Source organism: Hyperolius riggenbachi, chromosome 3 (genome assembly GCF_040937935.1).
Source record: "Hyperolius riggenbachi isolate aHypRig1 chromosome 3, aHypRig1.pri, whole genome shotgun sequence".
Lineage (NCBI taxonomy): Eukaryota > Metazoa > Chordata > Amphibia > Anura > Hyperoliidae > Hyperolius > Hyperolius riggenbachi.
This window is the reverse complement of record NC_090648.1, coordinates 310,962,493-310,977,065: the sequence shown is the minus strand read 5'-3', so window position 1 is coordinate 310,977,065 and position 14,573 is coordinate 310,962,493. Positions and strand designations below refer to the sequence as shown.

The 14,573-nt window shown below is 43.1% G+C and overlaps 1 protein-coding gene across 2 annotated transcripts in view; it reads right to left on the bottom strand.

Annotated features, from left to right (window-relative positions):
- Positions 1-1,433: 1,433 nt before the first annotated feature.
- Positions 1,434-14,573, bottom strand: part of ZFC3H1 (zinc finger C3H1-type containing) — a 126,864-nt gene continuing 113,724 nt past the window's right edge. For both annotated transcript variants that reach the window (XM_068276678.1, XM_068276677.1), the window contains 9 exons: positions 13,452-13,546; positions 8,988-9,098; positions 8,701-8,805; positions 8,449-8,614; positions 7,363-7,463; positions 6,966-7,067; positions 6,596-6,635; positions 2,567-2,629; positions 1,434-2,446 (listed from right to left, as the gene is read on the bottom strand). In XM_068276678.1, the coding sequence (XP_068132779.1) occupies positions 2,318-2,446; positions 2,567-2,629; positions 6,596-6,635; positions 6,966-7,067; positions 7,363-7,463; positions 8,449-8,614; positions 8,701-8,805; positions 8,988-9,098; positions 13,452-13,546 (912 nt within the window). In that variant the 3' untranslated portion in view covers positions 1,434-2,317. The remainder of the gene's footprint in view (positions 2,447-2,566; positions 2,630-6,595; positions 6,636-6,965; positions 7,068-7,362; positions 7,464-8,448; positions 8,615-8,700; positions 8,806-8,987; positions 9,099-13,451; positions 13,547-14,573) is intronic.

Sequence of the window (14,573 nt, the reverse complement as noted above, 5' to 3'; positions counted from 1 at the left end):
CTATCCTTCAATGCGCAGGACGGAACTCCGTCCTGCGTATTACGGAGAGAGGGAGGGAGGGAGGTAAGGAGCGTGAGGGCAGAAATGGCTGCGGAGGGGGGCTTTGAGAAGCCCCCCCCCCCCGCAAAACGCAGATGACCGGCGGCGATCAGACCCCCCCAGCAGGACATCCCCCTAGTGGGGAAAAAGGGGGGTAGTCTGATCGCCCTGCTGGACTCCTGATCGGTGCTGCGGGCTGTAGAGCCCACGCAGCACCGATCAGTGTAAAATCCACTGGTCGGCAAGTGGTTAATCCATGCCATGCATGATCAATCAATCTGAAACAGTCTGTATGCATGTTGGATTATTGTGGTTCTGTAATATTAACAAGCTGACATCATTGCATTCCAGCGGTTGTGGAGGTGTGTTTAGCTTCCAGGGACATCAGATATAATTTGCATATTAAGCAGTGATGCACTAGCTAGGAAACAATTTAGAACTCACTCCAACCTGAATAATTGTAAATACTGTCTGTTTTAAGAAGGCAAACTTCTGTTTAAGGTACAAGTCACATTGTCTGCATTAGTTTGTCACCTCATCACACTCAACCTTCAGTGATTATCTCCATTATTACAGGTGTTAAATTGAGTGCGGAGTAGCAGAACATTTGTTTGAGTGAAATTATATAGGTAAAAAAAACCTGTACACATTAAGAGTACTTCTGGGTTGTTATTCCCATCAGTCTAAGTTAGAGAGGACCCAACCTTCCATTATTATTGTTAACTTGAAAGGGCACTATGATGAAAACTGTAAAAAACTTAATACATGTATTCATTTCGGCTTTAAGACTTTGCCGGCCGGGTCCTGACATTCTGCATTCTGGCTGCCAAAGCCCAAAACTGTAATTCAAACAGATGTTATTCGAATATTGGCTGCATCAGTCGGCCACTTCGCACATTGGCCTGCCAGATCCTGAAGCAGACAGACTTTGGTTTCTGTTTGTAACATATATGTGCATGCATATACATATCACATGTATGTTTCAAAGCAAAATGCACTGTAAATGACTTTCTATATACTGTAGTTGTCATTTACAGTACATTTTTTAGTCTGATTGTTCTTATCTGTTTCCACCTCATCCTCATGGTGGAGCCTAAAAATTTCCTTTGTTCGCTAAAAATAAGAATCTGCTCACATGAAACGTTGGCATTTAGACTGAGCAACTGCTGTTCAGTGAAGTGCTTTTCAAAATGAAATAAAACCCTGAGAACCCTATAGAAGGAAAGGAAATGGGCTAGTCCAAAACCTGAAGTGACATAAATATGTTTTGATAATTGAACACCGAGTCTATGTCCCGGTTTGAACTGGAAAGGACTAATGCCCCAGGCTAAGTGAAAAAACATAAAAACAACCAACATATAAAGCACTTATGACAAAAAAAACAAAGTCAAAGGTCTTATTTAAAAAGTTTAATTATTTTTAAAATAGTTTTATAAACAGTTTTCAATACTACACAAGGTAGTATCACAATACAAAACATAGGTTTCCATTATATACTGTTAAACTTTATTATAAATTAAATTTCTTAACAAAGAAAAATTGCACATATTAATTGACCACTCTTCGACTCTGATGCACTGGCATTTTGCAATAGTATTTTTTTTTCTTCAAGTTTAACAGTCTCTGCTTTAGAGTCCAAAATGTGGAAATGTTTAAAGAAAATAAAAAGGTAAACAAAACAAAAAGAAAAAAAAAAAAGGGTGGAAAATCCCTCGAGTGCATCTAGCAGACTGACAGCCTTGCTCCTGCTAAGGACCTGCTGCATTTTGCTTTAGCAATTTTTTTTTTCTTTATTTTTTTTTTTAAATCAATTCAGCGATATTTCTCAAATAAGAAATCTGTTAAGTAGAGATTTAGAATGAGACCGAGTTTTACACTGTAAACAGCAGTCTCTATAAAGAATATCTAGCACAGTATCTCACAGGCATCAGTGAGAGAGTCAAGCAAGTTAGAACACAACAAATGGGGGATTGGGAAAAAAAAAATCAGGGGGTAAGAAAGGAAAATGAAACACAAAAACAGACAGAAACAGTAAACAGCAGTCACTTTAACTATACTTACGGACATGATGTTAAGAGAATCTTGTTGGGCCCGAGAGCAGGCCAGAGTTTGGAATTCAACTCTCAAGTTAAAGATGGGCAGTAAATTGGTTTTCCACGTTACAGAAAGCGCTGTTGACTCAGAGTAGGTCTGACTTTCACAGGCTAATCTGAATCAGACTTTCTCATGACCGTTTTGGCAATTTTGAAAAGGACTTTGGCCTGAGTACAACCAGTGTTCAGTGATTCTTGCTTTCTGATTTTAAATTTAAGAGCTCATCTAGGCTGACTCCAATCTCTTGGCACTTGGAAACTAGTTTTCTCAGGTTATCAGTTTTACCTCCTTCTGATGCTTCAAACAAGAATAGCTGCAAAACAATGGGGAAGCACAAGCGGTAAGGATGGGGTCCTGGGCACATTTACTGACATGGTAAACAAACAGAACTTCTGACCCCCAAATCAATAGAAATAATAGGTTAAAATATTACATCTTTCCAGAGTTCAGCACACAGAGGCATCTTCTGAAGGGCTCTTTCATAGAAATGCTGGACCTGAAAAGCAAGGAGTGGTAGAAGGGAATTGGTGGGGAGAAAAGAAAAATATTTATAAATTATACAAACTAAATAAAACTGGATCATTATCAGGAACAAAACGGTTCATTGCTCATGCCATAAAACAATCTGTCAATGTGAAAAGTTTTCTACCTAGTGGTCATTTTACACAGAAGCTTCCCTCACAAGCTATACATGGCCGCTAGTGATAAGAGTAGCAGGTTCTATGTAGCTGGTTACATAGACCGTTTCATCTTGCATGGCTTTGTCCGCTGCATTTCCACAAATCACAAACTCAACCTGCACTACTGCTTGGGACATAAGATGTATTGCCTTTCATCTTGTAACATGAGACAGTTGCTGCAACTGACTTTCCTCTTCAAAAGAAGGCAGATTTCTGGAACTGATCTTAGAGCACAAGTGTTAAAGAAGTGTATGGAACAAAATGAAAAAATGTTTGTAGATGTCATTTTACTATTTGGCCACTAGATGTCCTCGTGCATACTTATTGCATACCTATAGCACGCTTAATAGGAAGCAATGTGCGCATGGCTTCCGCCAGATGTAAACAAATGATCACGGCAATGCTTTGATACCTGCAACCATTCATACGGGACAAAGATTAACTGCGTTCCCATTCATCTCCCGGCTAAAGATTGGCGGCAGTAATGAGCACGGGGGCACGCGGGAGTGCATGGCGGGGAGGGACCTAGTAGCTACATCCCTGAAAGAAGATATGGGATTTTACAGGGACGAAGTTACTAGTCCCAGGGGATGTGAAGTGGTTAAACCCTTTTTCAAGTAAAGATTGGTCAGAACCCCAATGCAAGCAAGCAGTTTGGCTACCCACCGAAAAGAGGCCTAAAGGTCCATACACACGCTTGACTAAGTCGGCCAATAACAACTGCCTCAGTTAATAGGCGTGTGGAAAGCGGTCCCCGAGCAATACGCCTGGCAGAACAACTCCCCCTCGCGATGGCCGATTGCATTGTCTGTGCCACTCCACTGCATGCGGTCACGCTCAAGCCATTCCATTGTCCCTCCGCATAGCTACAGAATGCTTGGTCAGCTACACACCTGACACACGTCTGTACAGGAGAACCAGCAAAATCATACAAGAGGATCAGTCCTGATACCCCAAAGGTGATATAAATAAAGAGGTGTGAATGCACCTTAAAGTGAACCTCCGGACTAAAAATCGACTCAGCAGCACTGAAAAGGCTTGGTGTTTCTTTAACAGTTTCACAGCATCAGAACTTTGTTTCTCTTATACAAGCCTCATTTTTAGCTGCAAAGAAGAAAACTGCCCGGGCTTTTTTCCCCTGATGCTGTGCAAAGCATGATGGGATTTCTGATTTTGTTCACGTTCTGCTGTTTTGGTGCAATTTTTTTTTTTTTTTTTTTTTTTACATTTTGAATTTGACATTTGAAGCCTAGTGTGTGCAGCTGGGAGGGGTAATCAGAACACAGGACAGTTGGAACTGTGTCGCCTGCTCCTTGTCACCTCCTTTCAACCAAAAAGATGGCTGCCCCCATGACAAAGATGGCAGCCCCCATGAAATCACATACATTTGCCTGCTTTTTTAAAACAGGGTGGGTGAGAGATTATATTACCTACTGTATCTATTCTAATTAACATAACTAATGTAACTTGATGACAGTATGTTTGTTTTGGCTGAAGTTCCCCTTTAAAGGACAACTGAAGTGAGAAGGATATGGAGGCTGCCATATTTATCTCTTTTTAAGCAATACTAGTTGCCTGGCTGTGCTGCTGATCCTCCGTCTCTAATACTTTTAACCATAGACCTTGAACAAGCATGCAGCACATCATGCGTTTCCCGCATTATTGACAAAATTAGCTGCATGCTCGTTTCTGGTGTCATTCACACACTACTGCAGTCAAATAGATGAGCAAGGCTGCCAGGTAACTGGTATTGTTTAAAAAGGAAAAAAAAATGTCAGCCTCCATATTCTCACTTCAGTTGTCCTTTAAAGAGACATTGAAGCGAAAAAAAATGATGATATTCTGATTTGTATGTGTAGCACAGCTAAGAAGTAAAACATTAAGATCAGATACATCAGTGTAATTGTTTCCAGTACAGGAAGAGTTGAGAAACTCCAGTTGTTATCTCTATGCAAACAAGCCATTAAGCTCTCCGACTAAGTTAGTCGTGGAGAGGGCTGTTATCTGACTTATTATCTCAACTGTTCCTGGACTATTTACTTTTCCTCTGCTAGAGAAGAGGTCATTACTTCACAGACTGCTCTGAAAGACTCATTTTGAATGCTGAGTGTTGTGTAATCTGCACATATTATAGAATGATGCAATGTTAAAAAAAAACACTATATACCTGAAAATAAAAGTATGAGAATATTTTCTTTGCTGCTAATCTTCTAGTAATTATTCATAGTACACAACCAATTCACTATATCATTTTTTTTTCGCTTCAGTGTCTCTTTCAGTGTTTAACCTTTCACTAAGACCTCATTATAAAGATATTGTGGTCAGCAGGTTAGACAAAAGATGCCAACTACAGTCTTTGTAGCCTGTTTTCAGACCAGTCATCCTCTGCTGAGCTGCCATTTTAAGTGTAACCCCATTACTGTTAACAGAATATTGCAATGATATTTATACTATATTCGAATGTTAAAAAAATTAGCTTTCCAATTCATCTGGCAGCCAACCGGTTATTAAACGGACTAGGGATGAGAAAATAAATGTTTCCTAACAGAAATTCTTACAACATGTACCACGTCATGGTGTTTGCCAAGTGCCCTGCTGTAACCATCATCTCAAGTAACTCAACATATAATTTTTCTTAAAGGAAACCCGAGCCATATATACTGCTGCATGTATATTTACCTGAGACTTCCTTCGGCCCCATTTGGTATGTGGGCTCCCTCACCGCCCTCCCAGTCATGGTCTCTGGTGTATTCTTCAGCGCTTGCACGGCCGGGCAGTGCAAGAGCCCCCCCCCATTCAGCGCCAGCTCAATGCAATAGTACTGTGCATGACGCTCCTGGCCGCAGGACTGCAACGGGAAAGTCCAGGCTGCGCAAAAAAACACGACTAACCCCAACTGAAGATACTGGAGGCTACCACGGGTCAACGGTGACGGAGCCAACTGACCAAATGGGGCAGGAGGAAGCCACAGATAAGTATATATACAGCACTATGCACCGTCTGAAGTACACTTTAAGAATACTCCATACTTGTATTTATATGCTTTGCAGAACTAAAAACACTCATTTGGAAATATTTATACAAGAGTTATTAATCATTACAGAACTCAATGTAACATTTAAAATTTCAAGTACCTCCTAAAATAGACCCACATATCCCCAGGAGTGCATATAAAATGCTGAGAACCTAGGTACTACTATACTCATTTTCATTGACTTGGGAAGCCAAAGAAATATAGCCTATGATAGCCAGATATTGCATGGTCATTTAGCTAAAAGCAGGTTATTTAACATGCAGAGGTCTGACAGGCTGAGCTTTTTGTCGTTCTCTGGGTCAGTAGAGAGTTCCATGCTACAATGTTTTTCCTCATCACTAGTCATGGCTTCAACTCTATGTCTAAATCAGGGGTGTCAAACTCAAACCACAAAGTGGGCAAAAATTGAATTCTGGGACCAAGTCGTGGGCCAACCTCGAGGTCTACTGGCCATCTCCCTCCCCTTATACAGTTCCCTGGTGTTAAATGGCCCCCTCCCTTCCCAATACAGTTCCCTAGTGTTTAGTGCTTTCCACCCCAACTCCCCCATATGGCTTCCCTGGTGTTCTAGGGCTTCACATCCAATATAGCTTACCTGGTGGTCTAGAATTGGCCAAACATAATGCAAAGCGGTGAAACCCTTGGGGGCCAAATTTAATGACTCAATTTGAATGAGACTGAGGGCCAGATTTGGCCCACGGGCCGGAGTTTGACATGTATGGTCTACATAAAATTCATGAAAGCTTACCTCTTTATGTCCTTTAAGGTAAGTTTCTGCTGCAATGGCTCTAAGGGTTTAAAACAAAATATATATTATTCACCATACACAGCAGAAAAGTAAAAAACACTTTAAAAAGAGGGTGCAGGTATTTATGAAAAATTAAACTATAAAAAAAATATAAATACATCACAACTGGTTAAAAATAAAAGGATGAATAAGTTACTAACTACATCAACATCACAATAAAATAATAATAATAAAAAAAAAAAACTTTAAAGGGGTTGTGCTTTTTTGGTATAGATCTTTAATGCCTAAGTATATGTGCTGAAAAACACATGTAAATTTGGTATTACCTGTACACTATATAACAAATACATAAGAACATTTTGTACATTACATTTTCCAGATGGACAGGCACATTGGGAAGTTATAGGTAAACATCTTGGATTGCATTTTCACAGTTTGCATATTGTTATCTTCCATTTCTTGTTTCAGAACCCTGGAAACAAACAATACAATATACACACTGGCCACACATTTTCACGTTAGTACAAGTCATTTGTATATAGCTGATGAGCCAGTGTTTATCTCCAAACACCCATGTATTGCTAAGCTGCTAACCACTTCCCATCACTCTCCCACAATACATCAGGGCAATGTTGCTGTGCCCAACATAGCCAGGTCTGTCAGAGGTAATGAAAAATAAAGCCCAACACATTTCTGAAAACTACATCATGCAACCAATATTCTGCTGCACAAAGAAAATGCACAAAAATTGAAAATATTTAGCTCACCTGAGTGCAAGTCCAAGATTTGCAGGCATCATGGATGAAAACCGTTCCAAAGTCTTAGAATGGTGTGTTTTGGGAATACAACTTAAATAGAAATAAATAACCTGAAAAACACAACAGGAATTAGGAAAATTAAACATTATATACAGTAGCCATACACCTATCCATTTTTCCATTCGATGACTGGCAGATCTGATCACGTTGATTGAATCTGTTGGGAATAGATTCCCCCAAAATGTCTGATCAATTGATTTTGACCAAAATACTCTGAATCCCAATCGGAGAGGAATTGATTGTTTTGCCACATTGGGTGGCAATCTATAATAGTATGGCCAATTTAAGTCTACAATTTGTTCCACTGGAAAAACTGGCACATTTTACCTAAAATCTGTAAGGCCAACAGTTTATCAATAGTGCAGGTGGTTTACTGATGCAAACTTGCCACAAAGTTTTATTGTGTTGATTTCAAGTGTGCATTCTGGTGCTGAGGTTTCCTACACATGACAGCATGTCTCAAGTTAGTACACTGATGCATCACTCCTCATTGTGCATGTACTCCATGGCTCACCCACACGGCCATGTATCTGCCAGTTTAACGGTTAGAGTTCTGAGCAGATGCATCATAGTCTGCAGGAGCACAAAACGGGTGTGTTGAGTAGATAAATGCCCTTGGCAGAGGTGGCTCTGATCACCCAGCACAGCTGTGAACCATCTAGTGGTTTTGTCTACAAAGATTAAGTAATTAAGGCTAACTAACTAGGGAAGTAGTCAGTATTACCAGCAGAGATAAGTTGTATTTTTATAACAATGGATGTATTCATAATAGGATATTTGGTGGTATGCAGGAGTAATGGAGTACTTTGTGCATGAGTTGGTCAAAAGGAGAAAGGAGGTTATTCCAAATTCCTCACATTTAATGTGAGTACAGTAGATCTTATTACGCAAGTCTACTATAATTTAGGACCCAGAAGCCAAATGTATCCTTTCCTAAATGTTTATTTTTTTCCCCTGCAAATGTACTTGATGTAAAACTAACACTACAAAACCAATAAAAAGAACAGAAATTAAAAAAAAAAAAAAAAAACTTACTGAATTGTGAAATTCATAGTTGGTCCAGTAATCAGCTGTGCTAAAGGGAGTTGGGTGCCGTGTAGGGACAGTCATTAGACATCGGTTAACTAAATCTGTGAAATGCTTACTATCCTGGACTTTATTCCTGGATCCCAGTACATTGCTGTTGGTAAAGACAAGATAACTGAAAAGAAAAAAGCCAATGAATATAAGGATATCTGTACCTTTGATAGCTTTCCTGCGGTACAACAGGGAAATATTTCTACTTACTTCATCCAAAGCTTTTGCAGCAATTTCTGTTGCATCACCACCCCTAATGCAGCTTCATAAGCATCAGTTGCCTCTGCTCTGCGAGCATGAAGAGACTGCCACAGGCTGAAAAGAGGAATTCACAAATCTATAAATACAGCTTCCTCCAGCAAGCTACAGGATATTCGCTCCCATATTTGAATCTTTAGACTACAGTACAAGCTGTTGTGAACTTGTGAACCCATACGCCAAATATCCACTACTGGACACTGTGATAATGCTGTGGGTGGGTGGGGAGAGAAACTCACCAGAAAACTAGCCAGAGATAGGAGTTTTGCAGGACTGAAACATTAGGACATCCTTCTGTTTTAAGTGCTGGTGCTTTGAAATCCAGTGGTACTGAGTGATTCAGTAGAGTACTGAAAATAAAAAACAGCCTTGAGTTATATAAGAGCTTAGCATGTGCTTAACATTACATTTTCACCCAGACAACTTAAAGGGAAGGTTCAGGGAGGGTGGGTAAAAAAATCAAAATCAATTTCCACTTACCTGGGGCTTCCTCCAGCCCGTGGCAGGCAGGAGGTGCCCTCGCCGCCGCTCCGCAGGCTCCCGGTGGTCTCCGGTGGCGCGCCCGACCTGGCCAGGCCGGCTGCCAGGTCGGGCTCTTCTGCGCTCCAAGTCCTGGTACTTCTGCGTCCCACGCCGGCGCTCTGTCGTCATCGGACGTCCTCCGGGCTCTATTGCGCATGCGCAGAACTACTGCGCATGCGCAGTAGAGCCCGGAGGACGTCCGATGACGTCAGAGCGCCGGCGTGGGACGCAGAAGTACCAGGACTTGGAGCGCAGAAGAGCCCGACCTGGCAGCCGGCCTGGCCAGGTCGGGCGTGCCACCGGAGACCACCGGGAGCCTGCAGAGCGGCGGCGAGGGCACCTCCTGCCTGCCACGGGCTGGAGGAAGCCCCAGATAAGTGGAAATTGATTTTGATTTTTTACCCACCCTCCCTGAACCTTCCCTTTAAGGGTCAATTCTGTTAGAAACTATAAAAGAAACAAAAAAAAAAAACTTTTCAAATCAAATTGATCACCAATGTTCTATTGAAGCAAATTCTGAAGAAAATTCACTCAAGATTTATAGCAGAAAAATTGGCAAAGACAGCTCTTCCATTCCCTCAGCATTCATTGGGAAAGCCCAGGGTAAGGGACTGGAGAGTGCACAGCTCAAAAGGAACCCAGAGGCGAGAGACATATGGAGGCTGCCGTGTTCATTTCCTTTTAAGCAATACCAGTTGTCTGGCAGTCCTGACCATATTTCTGGTCAGTAGTGCATTAATCACCCACCTGCAACAAGCATGCATCTAATCTTGACATCTTATCCGCATGCTTTTTCAGGGTCTATGGCTAAAAGTATTAAGGGGCTCATACGCTGGTCGATTTTAGCCATGGATCGACGATCGAGTCGACTAGTCTGATCAAATCGGCTAGAAATTGATGCAGCAGAAAGCAGGGCTGTGGAGTCGATCCAAAAATCCACCGACTCAGACTCCTCAGTTTAGGATTCCACCGACTCCGATTCCTCGACTCCGACTCCTCTAATTTGCATATTACAATTTTGTTGATTAAAAGTATGTAACATGAAATTCGTCTCTTAACTGCCAACGCTTAGGAATTTTACAAGACAACTGAAGTGAGAAGGATATGTAGACTACTATATTTATTCCCTTTAGACTAAAACTAGTCCTTGGTAAGAGTACTTGTAAAAGGTACAAACCGGAACAAAGAACATCTATCAGGCCCTAGGCAATGTAAGTGTGGGTACATGTAAGAATGATGTGCAGGTACTCTGCAGGGGAATGAGGAGATTCTTCCTCTATTACACATTCTTCATGCACAATCTGAACAAGGTTTATGGGTGACAGACAACACCTCTGTGTTCAATGTGCACAGCATTCTCAGTGGATTCCCTGCAGCTCTGTGGGGAGTGCATATGTAGAGTATAGTACTACTGTGTAACAAAGTAAACCTGAGACAGATGAAATTAAAGTTTTATACATACCTGGGGCTTCCTCCAGCCGCCTTCAGGATAATCAGTCCCTCGTTGTCCTCCTCCACCACCTGGATCGTCTGCTATGAGTCCAGGTAGTGGTACTTGAGCCAGTCGGGCGTAGTGCGCATGCACACACTCCGCCGCCAGGAGCATACTACACCTGTGCAGCACTATTGCGCAGGTGCAGAATGTTGCTGGCTGTGGGAGCGGCATGCGGCCGGACAGCGCTGACTGGCTGAATTACCAGGACTCATATCAGAAGATCCGGGTGGTGGAGGACAGCGAGGGACTGATTAGCCTGAAGGGGGCTGGAGGAAGCCCCAGGTATGTATAAAACTTTACTTTTCATCCTTTTCAGGTACCCTTTAATTTGTAGTCACCAAACCAAATTTTAACATATCATATTATTTGATTTCATCAGCAAAGGGAGTGCATACATTTGCATAAATCAGCATCAGTGCAGAATTATTTCCATCTCGTTGACCATCTCTATTAGGGACACGGCTACACATCAGGCTTTATTCTTACAGCATAGATGTTATTTAGTATATATGTTACGGCCAGAACCCGAAGTTTGGCCACTTCTAGTTCTGGCCGGCCACTTCGGGTTCTGGCCGGCCAATGCGCGAAGTGGCCGCTGCGCTGCGGCCAATGTTAGAAATGGATTGATTCCTCTCAGGTTAATGTATCTTCTGGCCGCAGCGCAGCGGCCAAACGTATCACAACTTTAGTGAATTTATTGCAATTCAGCCGGCGGCAATGTAACAATTCAAGCCGCCGGCTTTTTCTCTGCGCCTCTCTCTCCTTCCCCCCCCCCCCCCCCCTCGCTCCTCTTCTATGGGCAGCCGGCGGGGACATTCGTGTCCCCGAGAGTCGTTCGTGGCGCCAGGGCAGCAGAGCGGGGAGGCTGCAGACATTGCTTCTGCCAGCACCCGCTCTGCAAGAACGGCAGGATTCCCCTGCCGCGACGAACGACTCCAGCTGCCACTCGTGTCCCCGCCGGCTGCCCATAGAAGAGGAGCGAGAGGGGGGGGGGGGGGGGGGGAAGGAGAGAGAGGCGCAGAGAAAAAGCCGGCGGCTTGAATTGTTACATTGCCGCCGGCTGAATTGCAATAAATTCACTAAGTTGTGATACGTTTGGCCGCTGCGCTGCGGTCAGAAGATACATTAACCTGAGAGGAATCAATCCATTTCTAACATTGGCCGCAGCGCAGCGGCCACTTCGCGCATTGGCCGGCCAGAACCCGAAGTGGCCGGCCAGAACTAGAAGTGGCCAAACTTCGGGTTCTGGCCGTAACATATATAAGAGATTCCTGTGTACACATCATATATACAGTCACAATCAGATATGTATATCTGACCTTAAAAATACGGTGACTGCTTTATTGAAGCAGCACAAGTAACTAATTTTGATTGGTTTATTTCATTTTTGTGCACTAAGCACAGCTATTACTGTATATATACATTATTTTTAATGACTATTATCTGAGAAATAGAACATTTTATCATATTTTCTATTTTAATTACAGTTACAAATTCATTAGGAGTCGGTGCATTTTTTCCCGACTCCAGGCACCCAAAATTGCCCGACTCCACAGCCCTGGCAGAAAGCATGATTGATCGGTAAATCAGTAGATTTCTAGCTGATTTGCTTGATCGGTCTGGACGGAAAATCAGGGTCACTCGGATGCTGGCAGCACATAGATGGCCCATAGGGTTGCATTGGATCAAATGGTGAAACACTGCATTTCGATCGATTTTCAATAGATTTCATTCTGAAATCTATTGGAAATCTGTTCCTACTCTGTGGCACACATCAGATAGATTCCTGTCAGATTCGACCTGACAGGCATCTGACAGGAATCTGATTGGAGAATCTGCTGCAAATCTATCAGTGTATGGCCAAAAAAATTATGTCAATCGGCCCAGCGGGGCCTGAGCGGTGCCTTCCGGCGGCATAGCCCGTGCTCAGCACAGGCTTACCGCCAGGGAGGTTAAACAAATGTCAGCCTCCATAAGTCTCAATTCCAATTCGCTGCCCAGGAGCTCACTACACAGTTACCAAGCTAGCCAAGTCCCCAAGAGGCAAGTCCAGCAATAGCGGACAATGTCTCCACAAAAATGCTGCGCTGCCCGCAATGTCCACACCTCCTCCCCCCCCCGAATATACTGTAGATAATATAGTCACAACAAAAGTCCTGTGAGTGCGCTGCTTTTTCTCCTGTTAGTAGTTGTATTCTTATGGTGCCTTGCACTCCGCTGCGCGCTTATCCAACAACCGAACCTATATGAAACAACTTCACATAGCGTGATACTGTATTACCATCAATGCAAACATACTCCACAATACGGGTGCAGGTGATAATAGTGCTCACACGTGGTGCCCACCACCCTAAGAATCAAAAGAGGCTCACCAGATGAAGACCACCGTAACACAGGTGCCAATCTCGCATAATCATTTTATTATTATTATTAAAGGCCATTTTACGATTGGAATTGGATATGTTCACTGATGTCTCTGAGTGATACATATATGATTATGCGAGATTGCCACCTGCATGTACGGCAGTTCCCAACCCTTCTCACTAACAATGTAAAATGCTAATTTTATGTCATAAAATATGAGACTAACTTACTGTTACTAATCACACACAATACTAAGAAAATCATTTATGGCTAAGCTCAAAATGGATGCCAAAGTTATGTGTTTAAATGAAACCAAACTTGCCTCATGAGATCTGCAGGGCTGCATGGATCATTAAGGTCTTCAAAAAAGGACTTCACAAATTCTTCCATTAATGCAGGAATAGAATCAAGTCTTCCCTATAAAATAAGGGAAAAAAAGTAATGCACAACATGCCCCTCCCAGCCTTAAAGGGACTCTGAGCAGTAATGAAAAAAAGAAATCCAGACTTACCTGGGGCTTCCACCAGCCCCCCTGTAGCCCGTGAGGTCCCCCGGCGGCATACAAGAGGAATCGGCGCAGGATACATCCGGTATATGGCTGATCCTGCTGCAGCACAAGTTTCCAGCCGTGTTAAATACTATTCCCCCTCCAGGCCGCCATGGATGGTGGGGAATGAAATAAATCGGCTTCCAGCAATTGCTGGAAGCCGAATTATTGTGTTTTAAAAGTAACTTCAGCTCCGTCTTCTGATGGCGCCGAAGTTACTCCCTGTGCGCCCAAGTCTCCTTTGTTGGATACACTGTGTTCGCCCCAGCGTCCTCTTCTTCCCTCCCGTGGTCCCGCTGCCGGCTTTGGTAATCCGACGACTTGGCTGAGGACGCCATCATGCCGGTCGTCTTAAGAGCCCTGTGCATACGCGGTTCAGTCTTTAGAGAGCCATGCATGCGCAGTGATCTTACCGCGAACAGCGTGATGACGCACCAAGGGCTTGCGCACACGTCTTCAGCCAAAGTCACCAGATTACTGGAGCCAGCAGCGAGACCACGGGAGGGAAGATGATGACGTCGGGGGATCTCACTGGCTACGGGGGAGTAGGAGTGTTTTTTGGAAGCCCCAAGTCCGGATTTCTCAGGGTCCCTTTACCTCTCTGCCATTTCCCAGGATTTCTGTGCAAAATTTTCTGTGCTTAATTTTCATAACTTTTTTTTCCCCTGTAACTTGCCAAAATGTGTCAAGCAAGGGTCTAGTATACAGTGCAGGAAAGTAATGCCATGTATGTCAATACTGTTCACAGCATGTTTTGTATTGACGTGTATTTCCATCAATACTGCTAGGGAGGGAGGTTAAAGAGAACCTCTGGTTCAGAAACAATTTAGGAGAGGAAAACCTCTGGATCCTCCAGAGGCTTCCGTAGTGTCCTCCACCGCTAGGAACCCTCCAGCT